Here is a 26,665-nt window from a genome sequence, read left to right as displayed (position 1 = left end):
GAAGATACTCAAAAAGTACAAGAAACATTTTCTTCCCCCGCCCAGCTTTTTAATTTGTATTAATTGCATAATAAATAAGAGTTTTGTAAGAAAAATTGCTGTTTTCTCACCAGATGATAGACAATATGTTGAGAACAGTCACGGTAAGTGTCCAAAAAGTAATCCTTAATAAATACCTTTTATCAGTTATGCTTGAATCCAATGTATTATACAAGTTTACTTTCCATTCATCCTGAAGCTTAAGATCAGCATTACTGAAGATGCCCATGAGGATACTTGAGCCCATGTAATCAACACGGGCTTCAGTAGAACCCATAGTAATCTGAATTTTGTGACTGGGTTGCTGATTTGGATGTTCAGAAATATGAGCTAAAATAGAAACAATAATTAATTTTGACAGACATGTCCATGGGAAAAACTCATGAGAATTTCCAAAAGCGTTTTTTTTTTATATATATATCTTAAGGATATGTTAGGTCAGTTGTAAAATTTCAACATACCAACCATCTCCAAAGCATTGACATCTATGGTCCCTCCAACTACTCCTCCTTTAGAATCTAATTGTGATCTTCCCAGACCAACAGACATGCTGATCTCTCGATCACGATTACTTCCTACTGACAGACGGCCCTGGCTCTTCAAACCACTAGTTGTCCAACTAAAAAATGAAAAAAAGGTTATTAGATATATAGCTTCCAGTGTCATGAATTAAAACAGGATTTAAATTAAAAAGGAGTTAGATTATTTAAAAGGTCAAGCTTGACAATGAAACAACATACTTTATATAAAAACTGTGTGGTAAATATTTGAATATTAACATTGATAATGAAGCTTTACTCCTAGCTAGAAAAGCTAGAAAATTACCCTGTTCTCCTTATAATTGATTCTGTTTTTATAGAACATATATTTCATGATGTTTTATATTGCAGTATCCTTAGAATTAAGCCATTTTCAGGATAAAACATTTTATATCATTTATCTACTATCTTTTTCAAATATTTAGCATTCAAAAAAGGTTCTGAATATCTTTACTACAGTAGAAGAAAAATTACAAAAATGATTAAATACATTTCCTTTGTATCTGAATAGCTTACGTTGTATTTCCCATTACATTACTCATATTCATTTGAACGTTTAATTGCTTCAAGTTGATAGCAAACACGACAAGTGTTTCCCATGGGGTCCCTTGTTGGCTTGCTGCTTTGTTTGATTTGTTAAAAGGAGTTGATGTTTTTGAAAGTGAATCTAAAAATAGAAAAATCAAATACATGTTCATTCATGTAAATGCCAAGCTAGTTACAAAGCAAAAACTATTTTTATTGCTATAATCCAAAAAGTAAAAATATAATATTCTTGTATTAGAATCTAATGTTTAATAGTTATCCTATTGCCTCTAAAATAATAGTTACCATTTACTAAATGTTTATAAGTGCTGGCAGCTTTACCTCTTGAAAGCTCATAAAATTATGTATGGCCTCCATTTTATATGAGGAAATTCTGGTGTGCATGGAATATAGCAGCACAGATCATGCATCACCCTAGGATTTTGTTTAACAAAGAAGAAAATCATAAGGTGCTGTTGCCAAATACAGGACTCAAAGGCAGAAACCATTCTGAAATGCAGATGCCGGTTGGGGTGCCTGTCTTTTGTGTTCTTATGGACTTAGTATATATCTTGAATCCTGCATTTGCTCATTATATTTTAATCTTTTGATGAGAACTACATCATTCATTTTTATACAATCAGGCACAAGTACGAGGCCAAGACCATATGGAGCACACAAACAATATACTAATTCCTCTCCCCTTATCCATTTGTAAAGTTACTGGCCATCTAGCTGTCTTGATGGCAATACTTTGAAATGTTTGTTTTGTTGTTTTTACTGTGTTGGGGATTTTTTTTTTTTTTTGACGTGTCATAAAAACCTCAAGAATATATTTTCCTATAGTTAGGGCTGAAATCTGAGAGTAACTAAGATTTTATCCTGAGAACCCTGTAGGGCTACTGATTACAAAAGGAGCAGTGTTACCTCTTCGAGGAACTGAAGAATCAGATACACTCCTTGATCTTATGGAAGCTGGGGATTTTAGGCTCTGTCCTACTGTCCCTGGTGACATGGTGCTGTTTGTCATATGCTCATTGAACACATTAGGTGACTGAGGCATGTGGGTGAAGGAGGCTGACTGACTTGGCTGCTCCCAGGTCTTGCAGTAAGCTTTTCTTGATGATTCAGGGGAAAGGTGTTGGCTTACCCCTTCAATGGAATCAGGTGTCCCTGGGCCAGATGCTAGTAGAAAACAAACAAAACAAACAAAAAATCCAAAGTAACAGGGTAAAATCCCTATGTTATAAAATAATTTCACCCATCCATCATTTCTAATCACATTACATATTCCTTCTAGTTCTCTATTTAGCAGCTGTACAGCAATTTACAGTTTGCAAAGAACATGCCAGTGTTTTGTTTAAACTCCATGAAAAGAGCAAAACAGGACCTCTGGTCCCAGTTTACAGGTGAGGGAATACACTCAGACTTAGGGTTTCTCACATTTACCTCTGTATGTAACTGACTCTACTTTCCATTTCCAAAAATCTCTTGATTTCATTACCTACAACAATATCTAAATCCAGCAGACAAATGCAGGCAAGATAGTAACATGTCCCCAGCATCTTCTATTTCCCATGCTTCGCTAACCATGATTAACTTGGACATTTAAAAGGATTACAGAGTAATCATTATAGAATAAATGTACTAACAAATTAATTTATAAATTTACTAATTTGTTAGGATAGTTATAGAATAAACTATATTTATTCAGCCAGAATGTAATCTCAAAGAAGACAAAACTTTTTGTCTTTTTGGTTCTCTAATATATCCTCAGTGCTAATATATCCCTTGTGGTTGGCATATTAGAGGGGCCCAATGGACATTTCTTGAATGACTGAACGCATCACATGGTACACCCTGCCAAGTAAGATCACGTTTGTGTTATCAATTGTAGGTCTTGCTGCTACAGTAACCAAAATTAAAATTACATAACAAGCTTACTTGGCAAATTTATAGTTTGGTCTCCAAGGAATAGACGTCTTGCAATACTTCTTCTATACCATGCTCTTGGAAATGCCAGAATTTCACTGAGTCGGCGCATATCATATTTAAAGGAGGCAGACCCTATATCACAAACAGCTGATACATAAATAACCTTTGTTAGTACAGATTTCTAAAACCTTTAATGTTTTCACATGGTAGGTATAAGACAGGGTTATTACACAGCTGAATTATACTTAAGTTACATATTATGATTAGTAAGTGTTACATTCTTCCACAAATTACAAAAACAGCACATTCTAACACTGTTAGTACCATTTCCCTTTTTTGAGGTGATGGCAAGTTGGAATTCTATTATCACTTTATCATGAAATCCTCAGAGAAGTTCTAAAGATCAGTCTGATAGCCAGCTTTCAATTTTAACACAACAGTCTTTTCTATTATGGAAAATGAATCATCAGGATGAGCTGGTATACAAATTTTCTCAAAAGGAATTGTAAACCAAATAGCTGTGTGGCAGGGACTATTTTCCTATCAGACTAATAGCAGTGACTTTAGACAAAAAACATTTTGATGACCTTCTTCCGGAGTTCTGCTCTGGAGCATTCATCTACTCCTGTTGTATGTGCTCTTCTATTCTTCTACCATAGTTTCTATAGGGTTTACATGCCAATGACTCCCACAGCTAAAATTTCTGTTTTTGTCTGAGCCCATACCTACATAGCGATACCCACTAAGTCAGTTGTCTACCAGAACCTTCCACCTAAATGTCCTATAGACATTTCCTTCTTTATTTTCTAAGTTAATGGCTTCACTGCTCCTTCAGTCATCTAAGCTAAAAGTTTGAGGCATTCTTGTCTCCTCTGTTGCCCCTAATACAACTTATACTTAAGTTTATGGATTCTCTTCTATCTCTCTTGAACCCACTCCTCATTGCCTTTTCTCCTTTTTTTACTGCCACAGTTCATGCTCTCTTCTACTATTGCATGGTCTACTTCAGCAGCCTCCTCAAGCATCTTTTCTTTCCTGTCTTTCAGACTACCATCAACTCTCTTTCTAAAACACCATTCTGAAGAATCACCCCATTTCTTAACTTCTAATGGCTTCTCACTGCTGAAATAATCAGAACCCAATTCTTTAGCATGGCATATGATATGAGTCCCTCCACAATCAGGTCCTATTTTATCAGCTTTACCTCTAGCCTCTCTATTTCTGGCTCCATCCACTTAAACCAATTAAATGTTCCAACATTTAATTGGCTCCAACCAATTAAATGTTCACTTATACCCTGTGCTTCAGCCACAGCAAATCAAAGTATGATCCAGAAGCATACATTTTGATGCTTCTGTGCCATTGAATACCATGTTGCTACCTCCAAGAATATTCCTACTCATTTTTCAAAATGTGGGCCAAATAACATTTCCTATGTGAAGCCTTTTCTGATTTCTCATACAAGACAGAATTTATTGTTTCCTTCTCTTTGTAGAAAGCTCCATTATAGCATTTATTATCCTGGACTCATTTATTTGTCTACACATAAGACCTTGTCTTATTCATGCCTGCTCCCCTCAATCACCTAGCAATCTCAGGTAAAAGTTTACCCTAAAACACAGGCTTAATATATATTTTCAGAATATTGGGTTAAGTGAACATACCACATTTATTTGATTCATAATTATGAAAGTTTTTACTCAGTATTCTGGATTCTTCAGAATGTCTATTTGCATTTAATTTTAAACACTCAAATCACAATGTAAAGGAAATGATTTGCCCATAGTTATATAGCTGTTTATAAAACCAGCAGTACACATGCACACAATTCAAGGTTTTCTGACATCAAGTAAACATTTTTAAACATCACTCATCCCGTTTTAGTGTTTTAAGCATTTACATTAGAAGAACAAAAAGAAACTGTACCAGTTCACGGTGGAGAAAAAGTGAAGAAAAGAAGCAACTTTTACTGATTTAATTAGGCATACTTGGCCCTTGGGTGATATGTCTATTTATCTAGAAATTATATTCCTAACATTTATTACTTGGATTAAGACAGTACCATAGGCTGGGCATTCCTCTCCTTTATATCAACTTATCACTGAAAGCTTAACATTAAGTGACTTAATATTTAAACACTATTAAAACAGAGGCCATTATTTTATTTTGGAAAACAATATTTTAATTTAAAAACTATAAAATTGAGTACCAGATATATTTATTAACGTAGTATCCATTTTGCTTGCAGACTTGCTTACAGACTGACTTTCAAAAAATGAGGCACCTCCTGAACGCCTGATCCGTGACAAACTCACTTTTACAAACTCAAGGTTTATACTGAGTGAATCTTTTCGACCAGTGACTGAAGTGGGCTCCTCATCCACATTCCCTTTAAAACAAACAAACAAACACAACCCCCACCATCTGTATATACATATATACACACAGCTGTCTAGTTAGGTGAAAATTATCTAATACACTGTAATATGCCATGAATTAAAATCACTTGAGGTAAAAATTTAAGCAGAGTGATCTAATGAGCATTAGCATTCCTAACAACAATTTAAGAGGTTCAGACCCATAAACGTAATTGGTGATTTTTACAACCCTTCTCCAACAATAGAAACTAGAATTGATGTGGAATATATGTTTTCATCATTTATTTAAATACAAGTCAAGAGTTAGTTACTAATAAGAAGCTTTTATGCATTTGCAGTGTTTTATCTGCACTTCAAAGTGACAATGAAATTTAATTTCACTAAATGGCTGACTTAAATTATAGTCTCTTTTTAAATTAACAATTGTGACCCATGCACTTTAAAATTTTACTTTCTATACAATTTGTTGTATAAATGGACAGTGATTTGCTAAGACATTTAAATATTTCAATAACATAAGTAATCTCTGATATCCAGAGATTACTGTGCTGTGTATATCGCTTAGAAAATATTCTGAATTTTAAAATTCTTGTATAATTCACCTGAATTACTTATTGTATATGTCTACTTATTATGTATATATGAGATAGGTATTATCAAAGAGGAAAAATATAAAAAGCATCTGATCTTGGCTATGTCCCTTATGATTTATGAAAATAAAGCTTGAAAGCTTGAAAAGATGCTGTAAATCTGAAAAAGACATAAACATGCAAAGTATACCTAATCCTCCTGATCCAGGTGTAAGGCCAGAAACAGCAGTTTTTTGTTTCCCTGCTCCATATGGATGAAATACATAAAGGGAAAAGTCAGACATGCATGCAGTGAAGCTCAAGCCAGATGAACTACTGCTGGAACTGGTCAGGTCTGACTGACTACTACTATGTCGACTTCGGCCAAGAGGGCTGCCTAATCCCGATGAACCTACAGTGAGCACAGGAAATTGAAAATATAAGCTACAAGAAAAAAAGGCCAGTCAATAATATGGTCTTAAGAACCAGACATGGCTTCAGAATAAAATGGAAACACTCAAACATCAGATCAATAGATTTAACAGATCATTAGATTTAAATCCTTAAAACTGAAATAAAGACTTAGATGTATTTTCCAATTAATTTACACCAGGGTTGAATACTCTGTTCATCCTTAAAACAATTATTTTTATACATATGTTTGGCCTACTGCATGGTTTCCTATTTCTTTTCTCCTTCACTACTAGAAGCAGGCAGTGGAAGAGGCCCAAACTAGCTGGGGCTTAAGCAAAGTGGGGGAGAACATAGTGTAAAAAATCCATATCATATACTTGGAGTCCACATTTCAGTAGGTGCAGTGGAAACGGGGCAAGGTATGCAAAAGCAGAAAGTAAAAAAATCTCTGTTAGAGAGCCAAGTGTCCTTGTTGGTAACATTTACTAGGGATGGACAGGTAAATTCCAAAAACATAAAAAATATGAGACCATTTGAATAGATTATTAAATGATTTTGCTGGTGATTCCAAAATGTATGTCTGGACCAGACCTCCTTTGGATTTATATATTACAACTGCCTACTTGACCTACTATTAGAATGGGTCACAGGCATTTAAACTGAACTGCACTCTTGATCTTTTTCCTTGAATTTGCTTTTCTTCCAGTGGTCCCCATCTCCAGTGGTCCCCATCTCCAGTAAATGAATACTTCCATGAAAACAGCTCAACCAGGCTGGGCACAGTGGCTCATACCTATAATCCCAGCACTCTGGGAGGCCGAAGCAGGCAGATCACAAGGTCAGGAGTTTGAGACCAGCCTAACCAATATGGTGAAACTCCATCTCTATTAAAAGTACAAAAACTAGCCGGGCATGGTGGCACGCACCTGTAATCCCAGCTACTCAGGAGGCTGAGGCAGAATTGCTTGAACCCAGGAGGCAGAGGCTGCAGTGAGCCGAGATGGCGTCACTACACTCCAGCCTGGACAACAGAGTGAGACTCAGTCTCAATAAATAAATAAATAAATAAATAAAAAGCTGTTGTTTTCTAAGGAATCATAAAATTTGGGCATAAAAAATTTCTCATTTCATATTCCTTTCACTACCTATTCCTAGCATGGTGCATATATACTGCTATATTAATTTAAGTGCTAATAATTTATGACATTATGACAGTTTGTCATTAAGAAAAAGATTAACATTCCAAAAGAGAAATGGGCATGGGCATATATTTACCACTCCCAAGAAATAGCTAATAAAGTAATAGAGTACAGATTAAAATAATAAAATCCAAATTTAATCCATCACATTGACAATGATTAAAATTAAATTTAAAGCACTGTTGGGAAGAATACAATGAACTGGTGTCCATACACACTGTGATGAGAGTGTAGAAATCTTATAGTCTTACCAGAAAGCAAATGTATCAAACACTTTCAAAATGTTCATACTTCCTAACCTAGAAATTCCACTTCTAAGAATTTCTCTTAAGAATATATCTTTGTTTAAAAATATTTACGTACAAAGATGTTGATTTCAGTATTATTTTGAAAGCAAAATAACCCACGGAACCTCAAGTATATGATCAAAATGATGGAATATCTTATAGCCATTGATTTTAGAGATGAATATTTAATAATTTAGGAAAACACCTATGATACTTTAAATTTTAAAAAGTTACATAGCAGAAGAGGCCATATTTCAATTTTTGCCTTGGAAAAATATGGTATCACTACAGAAATGTTATAGTGTTATCAGCGATAACACTGGTTATCTAGGATAAAGGGATATTCTCATTTTCATTTTACCTTTAGTACTTTTCATTTTCTATAATGAATAGTGAGTGTAACTTTTATAATCAGAAAATGTTTTTCAAAAACCAACACTACCACTACAATATTTTGTTGACAACACAACTCCAACAGCAATATTTTGGAGCTAAGTACTAGATAATGGGTGACCACATTAGCAAAAGCTTTATTTCTAAGGTATCAACCTTTCTGTTTTCCAATTTTGTTGTGAAAACTTTCAAAGATTCACACAGCAAAACAAATGATTTCCTATAACCATTTCCCCATTAATACAAGTAAATACTGTGTTAAGAGATATAATTTCAGTTTTTCAAAGATGACTTTTGGGATGCTTTCTCACAAGCCAGTTTGTAATAATTTTTCCAACTGATGCTTGATGAGATTATTAGAATAAAGATTTGAATCTAAGATGACTCTCAAAAAATAGGACCCAAAACCTAAGCTGTATTTCCTTACAAATCAGAAAGGTATTTCCCCTCCACTGTCTTCATGCCTCTCTCAAAAATGGAATTTGGGATTTTATTTTTTTCACTCTTAATGCAAACCTTCTCAACCTTGCCATTATTGACATTTTCAACCAGATAATTCTTTGGGAGTGGAGGGGGTTGTCATATATACTATAGAATGTTTAGTAGCATCTCTGGCTTCGCTTCTAGCTGCCAGCTGTACATCCTCAGTTACGACTGTCAAAATTGTCTCCTAATATTGCCAACAAGATAGCTCCTGGTTAACAACCAATACTTTAACGACATTCCAGTCTTCTTACCAGTTTTCATTCAGTCTAGTCTCTTTTTTTCAGAGGTATTCAATAAAATCTTTACCATTTGCATGTGTGATCTCTATTTCATCTTTAGGGCAGAAATGGCACCCAGCTTTAACATAGTGAGGAATGCCTATCATCTCAGGAAATCAATTATATTTTAAAAACAAAACCTTTATGAAACACATATTTGAGTTATATAACCAAATTTGGCATTTAAAAATACATATGCTACTGCTACTTGATACAGTTTTCACTCAGTGTGATAAGAAATCCCTGTAAGGTAACACTATGTTTCTTATTTTCCATTTATAATACTGATTACTCCTTAATGTCAAATGTAGCTTAAGATAAAAGATATTCGAAAGTACTTGAACGTGTGGATTATTATATAGTAGTTATGTCATAGCGCTTGTAGTATGTACATTCAAGCCATATTCAAAATGCTGTCTAATTGCCATTCAGCTAAAAATAGAAACCAAAGGGTAACTCAAGTTCAAGTAACACATGAAATATACTCAAAACATTGGTCTACTATAGATTTCTTTCTATAAATAATCCTCAAATATTCCCCTTTTCCAAATATATTTTAAAATATGTATTAATTACTATTAAAATATTTACTTAAAAATAGTATTTGGCCTTATACTAGAGGAATCAAAGAACATTATCTATACCTGGTATTCCAGTTTTGCTAGCAGAAGTCTTTGTTCCACTCTGAGTAGCATTACCTCCAGGGGATAAAGTCTCTGCAGGATATGTAGTCCCTAAAGTCTCCAGTTCTCCTCGGTTTGAAGAAAACACCAAATCCAGGGATGGCAGCTTTAACATGCATTCTACTCTTGATACTGGTAAACAGCTAAATTTGATCTGCGAGGGCTAAAAATAACAGAAAGCAAAAGGTTTCTAGGAACTGGATAAAAGAAAAGTTTTAAACAGAAATAATATTGAAATGTTCAAATAAACTTAAGAAACATTTTTTTTTAAACAGAAAGAAATGAAGTATATCACCTGAACTCATACATAAACCACAACATCTACAGGGAAGTTAAGAACTTTCACCTTGGATTTCAAAAGTTACATTTAATTTCCATTTCTGTCTACATATATTGATCATGTTTACTCATTTGATACTTAAGATTATGTGTTCATTGTCCTAGCTTTTTAAACAGAAGCATGATATAAAAATCAAAATATATAAACAAAATGCTATCATTTTTAAAAACCTAAATATTTGAGGAGCCATCTCAGAACAATAAGACAGTTGACCCTTGAACACCACAGGTTTGAACTGTGCTGGTCCAATTAACATATGGATTTTTTTCAGCCAAACGTGGATTGAAAATACAGTATTTGGGATGAAAAACCCGCATATACAGAGGGGTGTCTCTTTTCTTTTTTAGTAATTCCTCAGGGCTGACTGAGGGACTTGAGTATGTGTGGATTTTGGTATACATGGTAGGGGGCAGGAGTAGTCCTAGAGCCAGTCTCCTAAGTAAATGGAGGGACTGTATTTAGATATTTAGATAGTTCAGAACCTTAAAAATATTTATGCTCATATTAAACTTGTTCATAATAACAAAGGTTGGTTTTTGTTTTTTTAGAGACAGGGTCTCACTCTTGTCATCCAGGCTGGACTGCAGTGGTACAATTATGGCTCACTGCAGCCTTTGAACCTACCAGTCTCAAGCCATCTTCCCATCTCAGCCTCCCAAGTTGCTAGGACCACAGATGCATACCATCACGCCTCGCTAATTTTTTTTTTTTTTTTTTTTTTTGGTAGAGATGGGGTCTCCATAAGTTGCCCAGGCTGGTCTCAAATTCCTGGGCTCAAGTGATCTACCCGCCTCAGCCTCCCAAAGTGCTGTGATTACAGGTGTGAGCCACTGCACCCAGCCCAAAGGTTTTATAACCCTCAAACTCTCATTCATTCTGTTTTCATCAGACCTTTAAAAAAGCTAGCTAAAAATTCTAGAATGTAAGACTGAAGCTCTTTTGGCCACATTACTGTTATAGAAGATAGTTGGAACAGATGACCATTAGTGTTTCCTTTACTCTTAAGATTGATTATTAGATTTTAATTGAGGATCAACTAAACCCTGAAGTTTTGATACAAGTAGTTTTAAATTCTCCTTGATAAACAGATTTAATTAAATATATACTATATTTGGTATAGTATATATGCTAATATATATTTTATTATATATAATATATACTAATATTATATATTTGGTTTAGTATATATGCTAATATATACTCCCAAAGGCCTATTGGTAGGACTGCATTTTAGAATAAAATATTAAATAAAAACTAGGTAACGCTTAGCAAAAATTTTAACAAAGGTACTATTGTGACTTTATATCTCAATTATACTTTATATCTGCCCAGAAAGAACTATAATGGCAAGAAATTAAGGTGCCAAAATAAAGGCATAAAATGCTTAAAAAAGGGTTTTAACTTAAATATTTTTATTTTTGTCACAGAAGTATGAGCTTTAATTTTTGAAAACCCAAAGATCTATGAAACTTCTTGGTAGAAAAGTGAATATAGATGATCTCCAATTTAGGATGGGCGAAAGTGATACACATTCAGTAGAAACTGTACTTTGAGGGGACCCATACAACCATTCTGCATTTCACTTTCAGTACAACATTCAATAAATTACATGAGATATTCAAGATTTTATTATAAAAAAGGCTTTGTATTAGACGATTTTACCCAACTGAAGAGTAATGTGTTCTGAGCACATTTAAGGTAAGCTAGTTTAAGCTATGATGTTCAGTAAGTTAAGTGTATTAAATGCATTACTGACTTATGCTATTCAATTTGTGATGGGTTAATCAGAACAGCATCATAACTTGAGCATCTGTATATACATAAAATTTTACACATACTTCACAGATATTCTGGCAACCTCCAAGCCATCATAAACATACTAAAGGTTCATGAACCTGAGGTTAAGAAAACTTTTAAACAGTAACAATGTTGAAATGTTCAGATAACTTAAGAAAAACATTTCTCTTTAAAACAAAAAGAAATGAAGTATGTCACCTGAACTCGTACATAAACCACAACATCTACAGGGAAGGAAGAGTAAGCAGATGTTGAAGATGACACTAGTGATGTTGTTGATTCTTCCATAGGATCTGGTATTTCAAAATGTCCCATATCTTCATCTTGTGAGCTGACAGCTGTTTAAAATATTTGGTTAAGTTTTATTATTAGATCAAAGGCAAACTATTTATTAAAAGATCCTTATTGTTTATACTAGTGAGATGAAAGGTATGAACACCCAGAAACATTTGCTTCTGTAGCCCTTCATTCTATACATTTTTCCCTGTTCACACCTCTTGCTTATTCCCCCAAACTCAAATTTTCCTGCTGCTATACCAAACACTGTACAAAGAAACTAGTGATTATATCCTTGCCCTCAAAGAGATTCCAGTGCAAGGGACACACTAAGGATTTAGAACCTAAATGTTAATTTTGTCATTAACTAGGTGGGGCCATGGGAAAGTTATGTAACCTCACCAGGACTTAGTTTCTTCATTTGTAAATGACAATTAGATGATCTCTCAAGTTCTTTTACAGTTTATAATTCTTTAACATTTATAATTGCATATATTATGTAATAATGTATAATAGCATTAAGAAAACCTTCTATATAATAAGATCCCAAAATATATGTTATGGGGAGGTACATAAGGATGCTTACCTGTATAATTCCTTTCAATTGGTGTAATTGGGATAGTTTCCAGAGCTTTTTCCAGAAAGTCTAATAGGCAGGGACTGATAACCATTTCTTCTGGCAATGACTGAAGTGCTACCCAGGCATATAACTTGGCTGTTTTTACTCCTCCACTTCCTTTTCCTTTGGCTAGAACATTTATAAATTCCATTTAATGGATTTTATAAAAAGTTCCAATTAAACAGAAATTTGAATTATATTAAAGTTTAATCAAGCGAAGTACCTCACATTTAAGGCCTTACAAGAAAATAATAAAAGTAGCAGGTTGATAGGAATGATATGTTAATGTTAGAATACAGAGGCGATTAACGACATATAATAAGTTGGTTATTCCTACTTGCTCTACGTCACAAGTTTTGGTCCAGTTTTTCAGCTTTATATTTTGCTTAGTCTCTCATTAGCATTAGTCCTTTTGTCCATTTAAGAAGATATAGAGAACTTTAACAATATTTAGTGGCAAGTGAAGAAAAATGTCACTGTTTTCAGGCTTTCCTATGCTTAGCTTGTACATATTTATAATGCTTCCCTATATGGGATGCCATTTCTCTTTCCTTTTACCTAACTAAATATATCTGCTTCAGGAGAATGAGTAAAACATCTAAGACTTAGCTAGCTTTGGCTAAGGTTTCCAACTTTTAACATTTATTAGTTGTTCAAATCTAGGAAAGACATCCAACTTCTATGAGCCTTAACTTTCCTCATTTATAAAAGGGGTTAATAGCTGCCATGCACTTAATGGACACAGATGTGCCTTGTTAGCTGAAAAGTGATACTAGGCATTCTCAGCATGATTACTATTTTAAAAGGTTTATATATCAAGTTTTGTCTCCCAAATGAAACTTTCTCAAATAATTCTTGTCTAGTCTGATATTCCTTTTTTCGGAAATCCTGCCATGTATGTACGGTATCATTCATATGCTATGGTAGCCAGATTCCAAGATGACATTCAATGATCCTTGCCTCCTGGTATTCATGCCCTTGTGTAGTTTACTTCCGTACTGACCTGTGTGATGAGTAAAACCTTGTGGCAGTGATGGTGTGTGACTTCTAAGGCTAAGCCATAAGAGATAATGCAGCTTCAGCCATGGTATCTTTTGGATCACTCCTTTTAAGGGAAGTCAACTGCCATATCATGAGAACACTCAAGAAGCCCAGGAGAGAAGCCCACATGAGAGGAACCGAAGTACCAATTAGCCAGTCACATGACTGAGACATGATGGAGGCAGATTTTTCAGCCCCAGTCAAGTATTGTCATCTGAATACTTGACTGGGGCTGAAAAATCTGCCATGACTGCAATCTTGTAAAAGACCATGAGTTAGATCCACTGAGCCAAACTGTGCCTACATTTCTGATCAACAGAACCTGTGGTTGAGGTTATAAGCCACTAAATTCTAGGTAATGTGTTCTACAACAGAGAAGTAATAAATGTGGTTAAACCCAATGTACTCTCAAGTTTGATATTTCCATCTGCTCATAAGCTCCCAAATTTGAGCTACATAAAACTACTCTTTTTATATATACAGACCTAAAAATTTAATTAAGTAAACTATTTGGTATATTGTTTATTTTATAACAGATATTCTAAAGTAATGTCAATTTTAAAAACAAGTGAAAATGGTTGGCCCACACTTCCATATATGAAGTCTGCATAGTCATTATTGACAAGTGTATGTCCTTTTTTCTTAAACATGTGCATTGGAAAGTCTCAAAAGAGCAAGTAGGTAATAACTAAAAATTTTTAAAATGACAAAAAATAAAGTATATACTCCTTAAATACCTGCAGGAATAGGTGGGGGCTGGGGAGGAAGTAAGGTGTTAGTCTTGCTCTGGACAGTGCAAGGTAAAGGAGGAGAAGGAGGAGATGTTGCACTATCTTTCATACCATACAGCTTGGACTCTTTGGAGAGTGTTCTTGGCAAGGAAGATCCCCTGGAGGCATTAGGTGATTCAGTCTTTAGCGTCTTGGAATTGTAATGCAACTGTATTGAAATAAATAAACTTTTAAAATTAAAATTATGAAGATGAGGAAAATCAAGAAATATCGAAAAATGTGGTAGAAAGAACACTGGAAGTCAGAAGACTGTTTTAACTTTTAAGAGTTAGCTTTGTGATCCTGGCAAGTTTCTTTGCTTTTATTCATTTTTTAAAATAAAAAGGTCATTTCACATAATCTTTAATGTCCTTTTGAATTGAATAGTCTATGATTCTATAATTCTAGAATCTAAAAAATTGTTGTTTAATGAAGTTGCACTAGGCAAGGTTTAGCAAGTTTGTTATGAATACCAATTTATTAAAAAACCGAACTTCTTTCCATCAAACTTTCATGGAAAATGCTATATAAATGAAGTGGGAACCTGCAGTTTTGATGTTCTTCTGTCCAGAATATGGCTATATTAGACAAAGAAGTCACTAAGTGTCATTTTAATATAATGAGAAAAAGATGAACATACATGATAGAAAATAAACATTGCTACCAATAGTCTAATCCCTTACCCTAGGCAATTAGGTTTTTACCTTTACATCAACTCCAGGAATGTAAAATACTGTTGTTTCTAAGTCACTAGGCTTTGTCTGTAGAGATGATGGCACTTTCTTGCCGGTCATTAAATGGGTGGTAGAAGCATAATTAGTTTGAAACTTCTTCTTTTTTGACGGTGAATCTTGATCTAAGCTCCTGGAACTTCGATCATAACTCCTGTGAACAGAAAAATGTTCTTATCTTTTTAAAAAGTGATGCATTTATCTCTTTTTTTTTGTTTAAAAGCAAACTTTTATTTTTACAGTAAATGGAATATAATCCTTCATTTAAGAAGTTGAAAAAAGTAAAGTTCATCAGTATCTCTAGCGAGACTGGTTAATGCCTTGCATGAGTGATGTAAATGTTGTATGTTCTGTAACTATACAGGACAGTTACCTTTACTCTTTCCTAAGGTCGTGACTTTCATTTGAATATATTAGGTTGAACCAAATGAAACTGCCCTTTATATAGTAAAAATACAGCTAAATATTAGCAATTTATTATGGGTTATGGTTCAATCAAAAATAAACTAATAGTCATCCTTTTTATCATCACTACTACATTTGTAAGACATTTTAACTTTTTATAGTACCTTTTTTACTTTCTCTTATTTTATAAAAGCCTCAATTAAATATTTTATTATGGAAATTTTTGAACATATAAAAAATAATCAGAATAGTATCATTAATGATCCTCCATGTTCCCACTACCCAGTTTCAATAATTGTTAGCATTCTTTTTATCTACATCTCCACCCATCCACTCAATTATAACTATTTTTTTCAGTTCATTTTTAGATTAGAAAAGAAAAACAAAATTTAAAGAAAAAAATATGTTAATCCTGTTTATATCATCATTTAGTTACTGACGTAAACAAATAGAAAAGCTGCAGTTATATCCTGAACACAATTTCAGTCTACTGAGGTCTGTGTAACTGTCTCCCAGTCTTTCTTATTTCTTTATAAACTCATCAAAACTCTCAATAACCAAGATACTTCTGAGCATTGTGTTGTTCTTTAAAACTGAAATACGTATAATACAGGGACAGACACTGAGAAATTCATGTGTGTTAAAAGAATTCCAAAGATATAACTATTTTAATTAAAAAATTTGCGAGACTCTAAATCAGACATCCATTTCTAGTTGCCAGAAAATATTATGCACTTGTTTATAAGAAATTGTATAAGAAATATACACTTGACCATTATAACTATAATTACATTTACACTTCAAATCTGCATTTTGGGATGGAGAAGTTTGTTATAATTCAGTGATATATGAATAGTATTTCTAATAGATAAAGTTTCATGTATCCTTTTTAAATCAATTTGTTACCTTCTCAAACTTATATCATCATGTTCTTGTAGAAGGGTGGTTGGGTGGAGTACACATTTTCCACTATCAATTTCAACCCGTATATCAAGTTCAAAGTCAATATTTCTCTCTGTAGCTGTGCCACTAAGACTTCTATTGACTGGTGTTGTTGGCCAGCGTTCTGTAAATAGCTGATGAACAGCAGCAAAGCCTGTTGCTTTTTTACGAGATGTATGTCTACAGAAAGAACAATTGATCATTACATTGTAGTAAAATGAGAGTTCTTTTTAACAAACTATTTTCCAACATGTTATGTGAGCAATAGTCTGTAAATAAATTTTACTATTTTATAAATTCACATGAGTGAGTTTAATGGAGCCACATTTTATTCAGCTACTATGTACTAAATAACTATTATATGCCAGGCTATGTGCTAGGTGATGAGGACACAGACATAATCACCACTTTTAAGGAGTCTGAATGTCAGTATATAAAATATACTGTGTATGTTGGAAAATATTTCATTTTCTCAAATTATAACATTTAAATGTTACTTTCCAGATTTTATTAAAGACAGAACAACAAGGAAAGAAAAATAATGCCATATGCTCTTTAACAAATGGTGCCGGAAAAACTGGATATCCACATCAAAAAAATGAAATTGAACCCTTATGTTATACCATACAAAAAAATCAACTCAAAATGGATTAAAGACAACACCTGAAACTGTTAAACTCTTAGAAGAAAACATAGGGAAAAGGCTTCATAACACTGGTCTTGGCAATGATTTCCTGACACCAAAACCACAGACAACAAAAGTAAAAATAGACAAGTGGGACATCAAACTAAAAAAGCTTCTGCAAAGCAATGGAAACAATAGGGTGAAAAGGCAACCCATGGAATGGGAGAAAATATTTGTAACCATATATCTGACAAGGGAGTAATTCCCAAAGTGTGTAACAAAATCCTAGCATTCAGAAAGCAGAAAAATCCGATTTTAATAATTGGCTAAGAACTTAAGTAGACATTTCTCCAAAGAATCAGCCAACAAGTATATGAAAAGGTGTTCAATATTACCAGTCATCAAGGAAATGCAAACCAAAACCACAATGAGATATGACTTCATACCTGGTAAGATGACTATTATTTAAACAAAAAGCAAGAACAAGTGTGTTGGCAAGGACATGGAGAAAACAGAATCCTTGCACATTTTGGGAGGAATGCAAAACAGAGCAGCTGCTAGAGAAAATAGTGTGGAGATTCCTCAAGAGATTACAGTAGAACTACAACATGATCCAGAGATCCCACTTCTGGGTATTTATCCAAAAGAATTGAAATCGGGATCTCAAAGAGATATTAGCACTCCCAAGTTCACTGCAGCATTTTTCACAATAGCCAAGATGTAGAAACAACCTAAAATGTCCATTGACAGACAAATGAATTAAAAAATGTGGTGCACACATACAATGGAATTTTATCAGCCTTAAAAAAAAGACGGAAATGCTGCACTATGTGACAGCATGTATGAACTTGAGGACATTATGCTATATGAAGTAAGCCAGATACAGAAGGACAAATACTGCATGATTCCACTTATATGAGGTATCTAAAATTGCCCAACTCATAGAAGTAGAGAATAGAATGGTGGTTGTTGGGGGTTGGGGGGAGGTTGGCAGTTGCTAATCAATCATGTATAAAGTTTCAGTTATGCAAGATTAATAAGTTCTAGAGATTGTGCATACAGATAACACTATTGTATGGCACACTTAAAAAGGTGTTAAGAGGGTAGATCTCATGCTAAGTGATCTTACCAAAATAAAATATTTAAAGAACTTATCAAATTGTATATCTGGAAAATATGGTTACACTAATATAAATTATATCTCAATAAAACTGACAAAATAGTCTTTAAGAAGGCAACGTAAAACATAAAAAGTAAAGAGATATAGATCATCTGTCCGGGAAGGCAAATGTCCGATTACTGTTAAGACAAAACAAAAAAAAAAGGGAAGAATTTATCCACACCATTATAAAGTAATATTTCCTATAACTAAATTTATATTCTGTTTTAAGAAATACCAAAATACCTAGAAAAATTGTTAGAAAAGACACAAACCTGGACCACCATGAAATTAAATATAATGACAAGATTCTAAAAATGTCCAGGAAGAAAACAGATATAAAATATCAAAAAAATCTTAAGTCACATTGACAGAACTGAAAAAGATAACCAGCATATGCCGAATATGCATGCTGGAAGATAACAGAACAGTTTTTCTTACTTAGGAGAAGAAATAAATATTAGACTAGAATTCTGTTCCCAACCCAATAATAAACACAAAAACAGTAAAGCTACTTTAGACATGAAGAAAATGAAGTAGATCTGCAATAATAACTTTTCATAGAAAGTTATTTGAGAATGTACTCCAGAAAAATGAAGGAATAAAACCAAATATGCTGATGTATGGGATTCAGGAGTCAGTGGCTTCAGTCTAGGAAAGGGAGGAAAGAATCCCTAAAGCTCAAAATGCAGAAGATTGAAGATAGAGAGTTTCTTATAGATCAGCTTTTGGTTATACTCTTGTGCTAAGCCAATTTCTCATTATTTATTACCATTATTAGAAACTCTTACTATTATTGTCACAACCTCACTTGAGGGTGGTTTAAATAGACCAGTTCCAAAGATCCTTGCTGCTCCTCTTGAGGGCATATTCAGAGCAAAGTTTCACATATGTCATTTATTTCATTAACACCATTTAATGTTATTTCTTTCTTCTAAGAATTTGCTTAAGTCTTTCATCCATTGCTAACCACTTCCCTTTACTACTTTTCTTAACTAGCCTTCACTATTACATATCTCCTTGCTGCAATCTGTTAATTCAATGCCACAGGAATACAGCCCTCTCCTTTAATTTACTCATAACCACATCTTTATTTCCATTTTATTTTAAATAATTAAACTTAGGTGACATGAAAAAAAATTGAAATTTAAAAAATAATGTTATATGGAGCTAAATCACATAAACCATGTGATAAATTTTATTAAAATAAATTTTATTTTAATGAGTCTTTTAGTCTCACTCAAGCGAGGCACATTAACAATGTTTTTTGTAAAAGTTGAGTTATATATAACATTTTGTGCTCATTTCTAGATTCTGAAATACTACATTAGGATCTTAAAATGAGGTTACTCACGAGGGTTTCCTGTAAATATAAAACCTTTCCCTCTCATGGTCTTCATCTTTTTCATCCTTCTCGGAATCTTCACTGGTAGAAGACAAACTGTCATCCCGTCGGCCCTCTTCAGTTTGGAAAGGAATGCCTGGTGAAAAGCCTCCTGGAGTTTTGGGAGAACTGAACACAGAACATGATCCTTCACTATTTGATGAATAATGGGATGGACCTTCAATGGTTACTGACAAAAGGTCCAGTTCTGTCTCCTCTGGAAACTGATTGTAAAAAGAAAAAACATGAATCAGATTCATATTTCAATTAAAAAAAGAAAAAATATATAAATTTGAACATTTAAAAATTATCTCAGAGTTGAATTTCTTCACTCTGAACTGAAAGAAAGGTCAGATTCATGAACATATGAAATAGTACACCAAGGAAGGAAGCAAAAGAGCCAACCACAGAAAGTTACACTACTGACATACTAAAAATCAGAATGAAATTTTACTTAATATAAACATATATTTCTGTATCAATAACACTGTAATTCTTTAAAGCAGAAGTTAAACATGTGGAAGCAAAAGAAACGTGATTAACTATAAATCAGAATGGCAAGAGCAATTAGTGATGGAAGAGCATGCAGTGTCAGTACAAAGTTTATTGTTTTCTCATGCTAGTAGATGCTTTTTGTGGATCTTTTAAATGCTAGTAGATGCTTTTTGTGGATCTTTTAAAAGCTAGTAGATGCTTTTTGTGGATGCTTTTTGTGGATCTTTTAAAAATGAGCCCCACATGAGTTAAAGAAAAATGTGCAAATAGCCGAGTAATAAAACATGTATCAATCAAACTGAAGAATGCTGTATTTTAAGGTAAATACAGTTGGCTCTCTGTAAACACCTACAGATTCAATTAAGTGCAGATGGAAAATATTGGGGGAAAAATAATAGTATAATAGTATAATAGTAAAAACAGTATAATAGTATAATAAAAAATAATACACATAAAAGATTTAACAACTGTTTACAATAGCATTTAAAGTGTACTACTAGACATTATAAGTAATCTAGAGATGATTTAATGTATATGGGAGGATATACGTAGGTTATGTGCAAATACTGCACCATTTTATAAAAAGGACTCGAGTATTTGTGGATATTGGTATGCATGGGGGTCCTGGAACCAATCCCCCACAGATATTGAGAGATGACTATAGTTTGTATAAACACCATGTCACTAACTCAGGATTTCACCAGGAGGCCACTGCATTTAAATAGGTCAAACAAAACAAAACAAAACAAAAACAAAACAACCTCCTATGACCTAATTTTGATGCCCAGCTTCACAGAGTCACAGTTACTTGAGCAATAATAAGCCTTTATAAAGTTTAATGTGCAAGGTAATTTATGTGCAATTTGTTATTAAAACTACTGGATGCTGCTATTCCATACAGTTAAATCCTACATTGAAAATTTCAAATCCAGGTGTTCTTCATTTTATATAGTGTACATGTTATTGAGTTAACAAGTAAATCAGATTGTTAGAACAGCCAATTTTTAAAACTCTGGTAAGAGACAGTAAATAAATATTTGTTTCATATTTATTTTATATTTAACCATGCTTTAATTATTTTCTAATTTATGATTAGAAAAATCTAATATTTAATCTCATAGCTATTATATAATTCATGATTTTTTATATACCATTTTTTTACAAGCAGTACATGGCTAATTTAAAATGAGACTTGAATTGAATCCTTCAAATATTAATCCCTTTGAGAATCACCTAGTTAGCAGAATCCATTCCATTCGTGTAAATTCTTTCTTTCCAAGTTTTCTTCATAAAAAAAGAACAAGCTCACTATATTACAATTAAATAGTTCTTAAAAAATCCAGTTTGACTAAATTCAGTATGAGATATATGTTGAGACTCAAGCTTGAAGAGAGTGACAAAAGGGAAACAAAACATATTTGGATAAGTGCTAAGTTTTAAATGTACCTTAACAAAAAAGATCTAGATATTCATTCTTCCACATTGTTTTGAACAAGAGAATAATTTAAAAAATGGATAGTTTCATAAATGTTCTTTTACACCAGTGACTCAAAAGAATGTCCAATTATTGTTTGTTCTGAATTAAATTTAATTCTAGTTTGAACTAATTAACTGACCTTTGTTTATGAAAAAATTCATTTTGTAGTTGAATATAAGGAAAAACTGCTTCACTTAGGGATTAGGAAATAACAAATTGTAGTTTTTTTTATGATTTGGTTGAATTGATTTGATTAGCTGATTTAGTCTTTGATAGTATTAAACTACACAGAAGTAAAAACTAAGACAAATGCATGCAAGAGGTTATGAGATTCAAACAGTCTTAAACCATTATGTAAAATATTTCTGAGGTCTAAGTTAAGTTTGAAATGAGAGGAAGATATTTTGAAAGTAGATTTTCAGTGTGGTTGATTAGTTTTAAAGCAAAATTTATATTGTTCTTAGTAAGTACCTGAAAATACCCTTCCCCAGGACAGCTGGATTGTGGTGTACTTCCCCATACTGTATTTTTCAACTTAATTAAAATAATGAGAAAAGTAAAAAAAAGAAAAACTCATGAAAAATAACAATGACTTAAAAGTAAATGTACAAAAAACAAAATAAACATTTTAATATAATGTTTAATATGCTATGAAATTAGAATACAACTTTGAAGCTGATCTTCTTCCTTCTAATTTCTGCTATCTATAAATAAAATACATAAATGAGTATCAATATTCCACATTTACATTTGTGTAAGATGTAGTTTAATATGGATTCTCACTTGAAAGAAAAATTATTCAACAAAAACCTTTCTACTTAAGAGAGAGCAGTTATGGAGCCTTTATTGTGCATGTAAAATGTAAAATACTAACACCTGCTTCATGGCTCTCAGAAAATGTTATGAGGGCAGTGCCCACTACTTGGTAATATGCAGACAGTTCAGTCATCACAATCAATACTTTGATTGTAGTCAGAAATTAGTATTTTGAAATAGTATAATACCATAATTTTGTAATTTGTAAAAACTACTTAGCAATGTATATCTCTAACAAATTATATATCTCTTACTGTATCCTGGATATTAAAAGTTACTCTAGGTCCAGGAGATGCTGCATCCACACGGATTTCTGGGAGCTCTTCAGTTTCTCCTACTCGAGAACTGCAAGTAAATATAAAGTTATAAAACACTAATATTCTCATTAAAAAAATTCCTGGACTTTATAAAAGTCTGATAAATGGCAATAACATTTTATTTGTAAGTATTTACCTAATCAAAGGATTGAACTTTCTCTTAACCTTTAGCATCCCATAAAAAAGAGTCAACGTTTTGGTTAACTCAAGATTTTTCTAAAACTAGATCATATAAAAAGAATTTATACTTCTTACGTTATAGTGCTGATTTACTATTAAAACTGTATTCACTTCAATAAAATGTAAAATTTCCATTTTTTCATATGCTAAATGTCTGTGTGACCATACCTTTTCTAAACTGACAAATTTAGAGCAGTAGCTACTAGTATGCACCTTTTAATTTCTTTGGATAATCTATAAGTTTACGCATAAAACTTGTCTATCCTTCTAAACCACAGTTTTATGTAAATAAAAAAGACACTTGTCTAAATAGCATACTTCATTACTAAAAAGCACTCACCGCATTGTGGTTATAAATGTGATGAGAGATTCCTTAAATAAACTTCTGAGTTTGATAGTATCCACTATTATTGCTATTTTACTAATAAAATTAATTTTTGTTATCTTAATTTTATAATTAGAACATGAAAAAGTAGTTGACCTTGGTAAAAGAGTCAACAGTTTTATTACTTGTTTCAATGGCTGAAATATATATTACCTTGCCCTTTCCATTCGCTTAAGAGGTGGTCTTCCAGAAGCAGAAATGCTTTTTGATCGGCTATAACTTGGTTTGTAACTCAAACCCCACTTATCCTTTAGGGAAGCAGCCTGACGAAATGGGAGAGAAAAAAGGTGATTATTTATTGTTGTAATATTTGACTTCAAATAAAAGAAAATATTCTACTATTAAATAAGTTGTTTTCCCCAGGGGACTTTAATGTTACTTAACAATATGAGTCAAAATAGAGGAGGAATCAGCTATTCTTTGGTTCTAACACTAACTAGGAGGCGCAATGAAAACATGAGCCACCAGCTGACCTGAGAAAAAAGAAGAAAAGAGAAAGTTTGGGGGCAGGGATGAGGGTACAGAAACATGGTGAGAAGAAAGGAAATGATTTTAAAAGTAAGAATGGAGAAAGAAACTGAGAATTAAAGGTTTTAGGAGAAAGCTAGGTTCGGGGCAGTGGACAAAAGATCACTTTTCTCCAAGGGCATCCCTTTTGTAGGACTCTTCATTACAACAAAGGAAAGTAAGAGTGTTAATGACTTAACACTCTCCCTGTCTCTAAGTCCCTCTTCTAGAAACTCGTAATGGTGCTAGATAGTTAAAAGATTCTAATACAGTGGAGGTTTGGAGTCTAAGATGGATAATGGGAATTGAAGGGAATATGTGGAATGAGATGTGTTAAGAATGCAGATGTTTTAACAACTTCCCTAATTCTCTCTATCTAGTTTTATTTTTAACAGTCAATTACCAAATATGACTTGTAACAGGACACAAGCAATATTTTAATTGTATTGTATGACTGTTGTGTAGACAGCAAAAATTTAAAATATAAAATTATATGTTACAGATCTCACTACCCATTATTACTATCAGAGACTAGTGACAAATAAATCGGAGAGCAGTATTCAAACTATATTCTCAGGGAGTTTAGAAGTGATCAAGGAAGGGCAGGTCAAGCCAATAGCTCCTGGAACCCTGCAACAAACTTTCCCCTTTCCTTTGACACCTGCAGCTCTGAATTAATACGTTTTTCATGTGTTGGGGTACCACCTAAAAATCTCATCCTGGTTAAAAAAAAAAAAAAAAAGAGGGTTCTCTGTTGGTTAAAAAAATTTTAAAACCAATTAATTTTTTTTTTCTTTTTAAGTGGTTTTTAGACTTTGTTTTCAGTTTCATATGTAAGGAGTTTGGAAGTCACCATTCCATCCTAACAAGAAGTAAAAAGCTGAACAAACTTAAGAATCAACAGCTGTTCTTGGAGCTGTAAGAAAGGCGACGAGGAAGGACAGCTTCTGCCCCTCACATTGGAGAAAGAGACCAGTAAATACAGTGAGTTACAGCTTACCAGTACAGAGATGCACAAGTAAAAACTGCTGCAGGAACCAACACTGGGGTAGGAACACCTGAACTGTAATTGAAGAATTGCTGGAAGGTTCAGTGCAGACAAGTCTGAGAGTTAAAAACTCCAGGGGGACCCAGTCACCAGTGCCCCCGCAATACTGTGAGATCGCCTTTTAGTAGTTCTACCAGGTTCCCACAGTAAATGTCAGGGGAAAAAAATCCCCTCAGGAGAAAAGTCCCCTAGGCTTCCAACAGGGGGAAGGGAAAAGGAACCATTTTGAAAAAACACTAAGAGTACTTTCTTTTTCTGAATAAGAAAAAATGCCCTTAGGAGAAATTAGCTAACCAGAGCCTAACCAGTGGGAATATTATCAAAGTATAACTGACCTGGGGAAGGGAAATACAATACCAATGCAGTCAGTTCTATCCATACTGGTCCATCTAAGTTGGAAGGAAAAAACTGACAAACATGAAGTTCACAGTCCAGAGGCACAGGCTCATTAAAAGACGATAAAATGGTTCTCTTACCCTGACACCTTAACATTACCTCACTAAAGCTTCTTTACAGCAGCTCTTTTTACTTGGTAAATCATGTCTGGCTATCAATAAAAAATTACAAGGAATATCAAATAGCAAAAAACACAATCTAAAGAGACAGAACAAGCATCAGAACCTCATAGAAGGGATGTTGGAATTATCAGACTAGAAATTTAAACCAACTGTGATTACTATGCTAAGGGCTCTAACAGATAAAGTGGACAGCATGCAAGGCCAGCTAGACACTGTAAGTTGAAAGATGACAATTCTAAGAACCAGAAAGAAATGCTAGCAATCAAAAACACTGTGACAGAAATGAATTACTTTGATGAACTTATTAGTAGACTGGACATGGCTGAGGAAAGAATATTTGAACTTGAGGATATATCAATAAGAATTGCAAAAAGTGAAAAGCAGAACAGAGACTAAAAAGAAAACAAAACAGTATATCCAAGGACTGTGGGACAACTACAAAATGTGTAAGTATGTGTAATGGAATACCAGAAATAAAAGAGAAAGAGAAAGGAACAGAAGAAATATCTGAACCAATAATGACTGAGAGTTTTCTCAAATTATTGTCAGATGCCAAACCACAGATAAAGGAAGCTCAAAGAACACCAAGCAGGATAAATGCCAAAAAAAAAAAAAAAAAAAAAAATTACATGTAGTTATAGCATTACCAAACTACAAAAAAAAAAAAAAAAGATAACGAAAAAAGTCTGACTTTTTCCTCAGAAACTATGCCAGGTAGAAGGCAGTGGAGTGAAATATTTAAAGTGCTGAGAGGAAAAAAAGAACCCCAACAACCTAGAATCATATACCTTGCAAAATTATTCTTCAAAAGTGAAGACTTTCTCAGACACAAAAATTGAGGGAATTTGTTGCCAGCAGACCTGCCTTGCAAGCAATGTTAAAAGAAGTTTTATAGAGAGAAGGAAAATGATATAGATCTCTATTTAAAAAAGGAAGAGCATTAGAGAAGAAATGAAGGTAAAACCTTTATCTTATTCATAATCGACCTAACAGATAAGTTTGTTCAAAATAATACCAATAATGTATTTGACTATATATCACATCTGTGTGTGTGTGTATATACACACACACACATATATACACGTGCACACATTTAATACCAATAATG

General features: G+C 33.3%; 1 protein-coding gene across 26 annotated transcripts in view; it reads right to left on the bottom strand.

Moving 5' to 3' along the window:
- Nucleotides 1-26,665, bottom strand: part of BLTP1 (bridge-like lipid transfer protein family member 1) — a 215,674-nt gene that overhangs the window by 12,746 nt on the left and 176,263 nt on the right. For 18 of the 26 annotated variants that reach the window (XM_063664090.1, XM_063664083.1, XM_063664080.1 and 15 more), the window contains 17 exons: nucleotides 23,638-23,747; nucleotides 22,857-22,947; nucleotides 22,258-22,320; nucleotides 19,785-20,038; nucleotides 16,611-16,826; nucleotides 15,273-15,453; nucleotides 14,536-14,737; nucleotides 12,725-12,886; nucleotides 12,061-12,200; nucleotides 9,687-9,888; nucleotides 6,197-6,397; nucleotides 5,248-5,427; nucleotides 3,048-3,185; nucleotides 2,031-2,288; nucleotides 1,095-1,245; nucleotides 501-658; nucleotides 177-369 (listed from right to left, as the gene is read on the bottom strand). In XM_063664090.1, the coding sequence (XP_063520160.1) occupies nucleotides 177-369; nucleotides 501-658; nucleotides 1,095-1,245; nucleotides 2,031-2,288; nucleotides 3,048-3,185; nucleotides 5,248-5,427; nucleotides 6,197-6,397; nucleotides 9,687-9,888; nucleotides 12,061-12,200; nucleotides 12,725-12,886; nucleotides 14,536-14,737; nucleotides 15,273-15,453; nucleotides 16,611-16,826; nucleotides 19,785-20,038; nucleotides 22,258-22,320; nucleotides 22,857-22,947; nucleotides 23,638-23,747 (2,900 nt within the window). Of the gene's footprint in view, nucleotides 1-176; nucleotides 370-500; nucleotides 659-1,068; nucleotides 1,246-2,030; nucleotides 2,289-3,047; nucleotides 3,186-5,247; nucleotides 5,428-6,196; nucleotides 6,398-9,686; nucleotides 9,889-12,060; nucleotides 12,201-12,724; nucleotides 12,887-14,535; nucleotides 14,738-15,272; nucleotides 15,454-16,610; nucleotides 16,827-19,784; nucleotides 20,039-22,257; nucleotides 22,321-22,856; nucleotides 22,948-23,637; nucleotides 23,748-26,665 lie in introns of those variants that run through there. The other 8 variants (XM_063664097.1, XM_063664100.1, XM_063664102.1 and 5 more) reach the window with 8 other exon arrangements.

The sequence above is a fragment of the Pongo pygmaeus genome, chromosome 3 (genome assembly GCF_028885625.2).
Source record: "Pongo pygmaeus isolate AG05252 chromosome 3, NHGRI_mPonPyg2-v2.0_pri, whole genome shotgun sequence".
NCBI classification, from domain to species: Eukaryota; Metazoa; Chordata; class Mammalia; order Primates; family Hominidae; genus Pongo; species Pongo pygmaeus.
The sequence above is the reverse complement of the archived record's forward strand: the minus strand, read 5'-3'. Positions and strand labels throughout refer to the sequence as shown.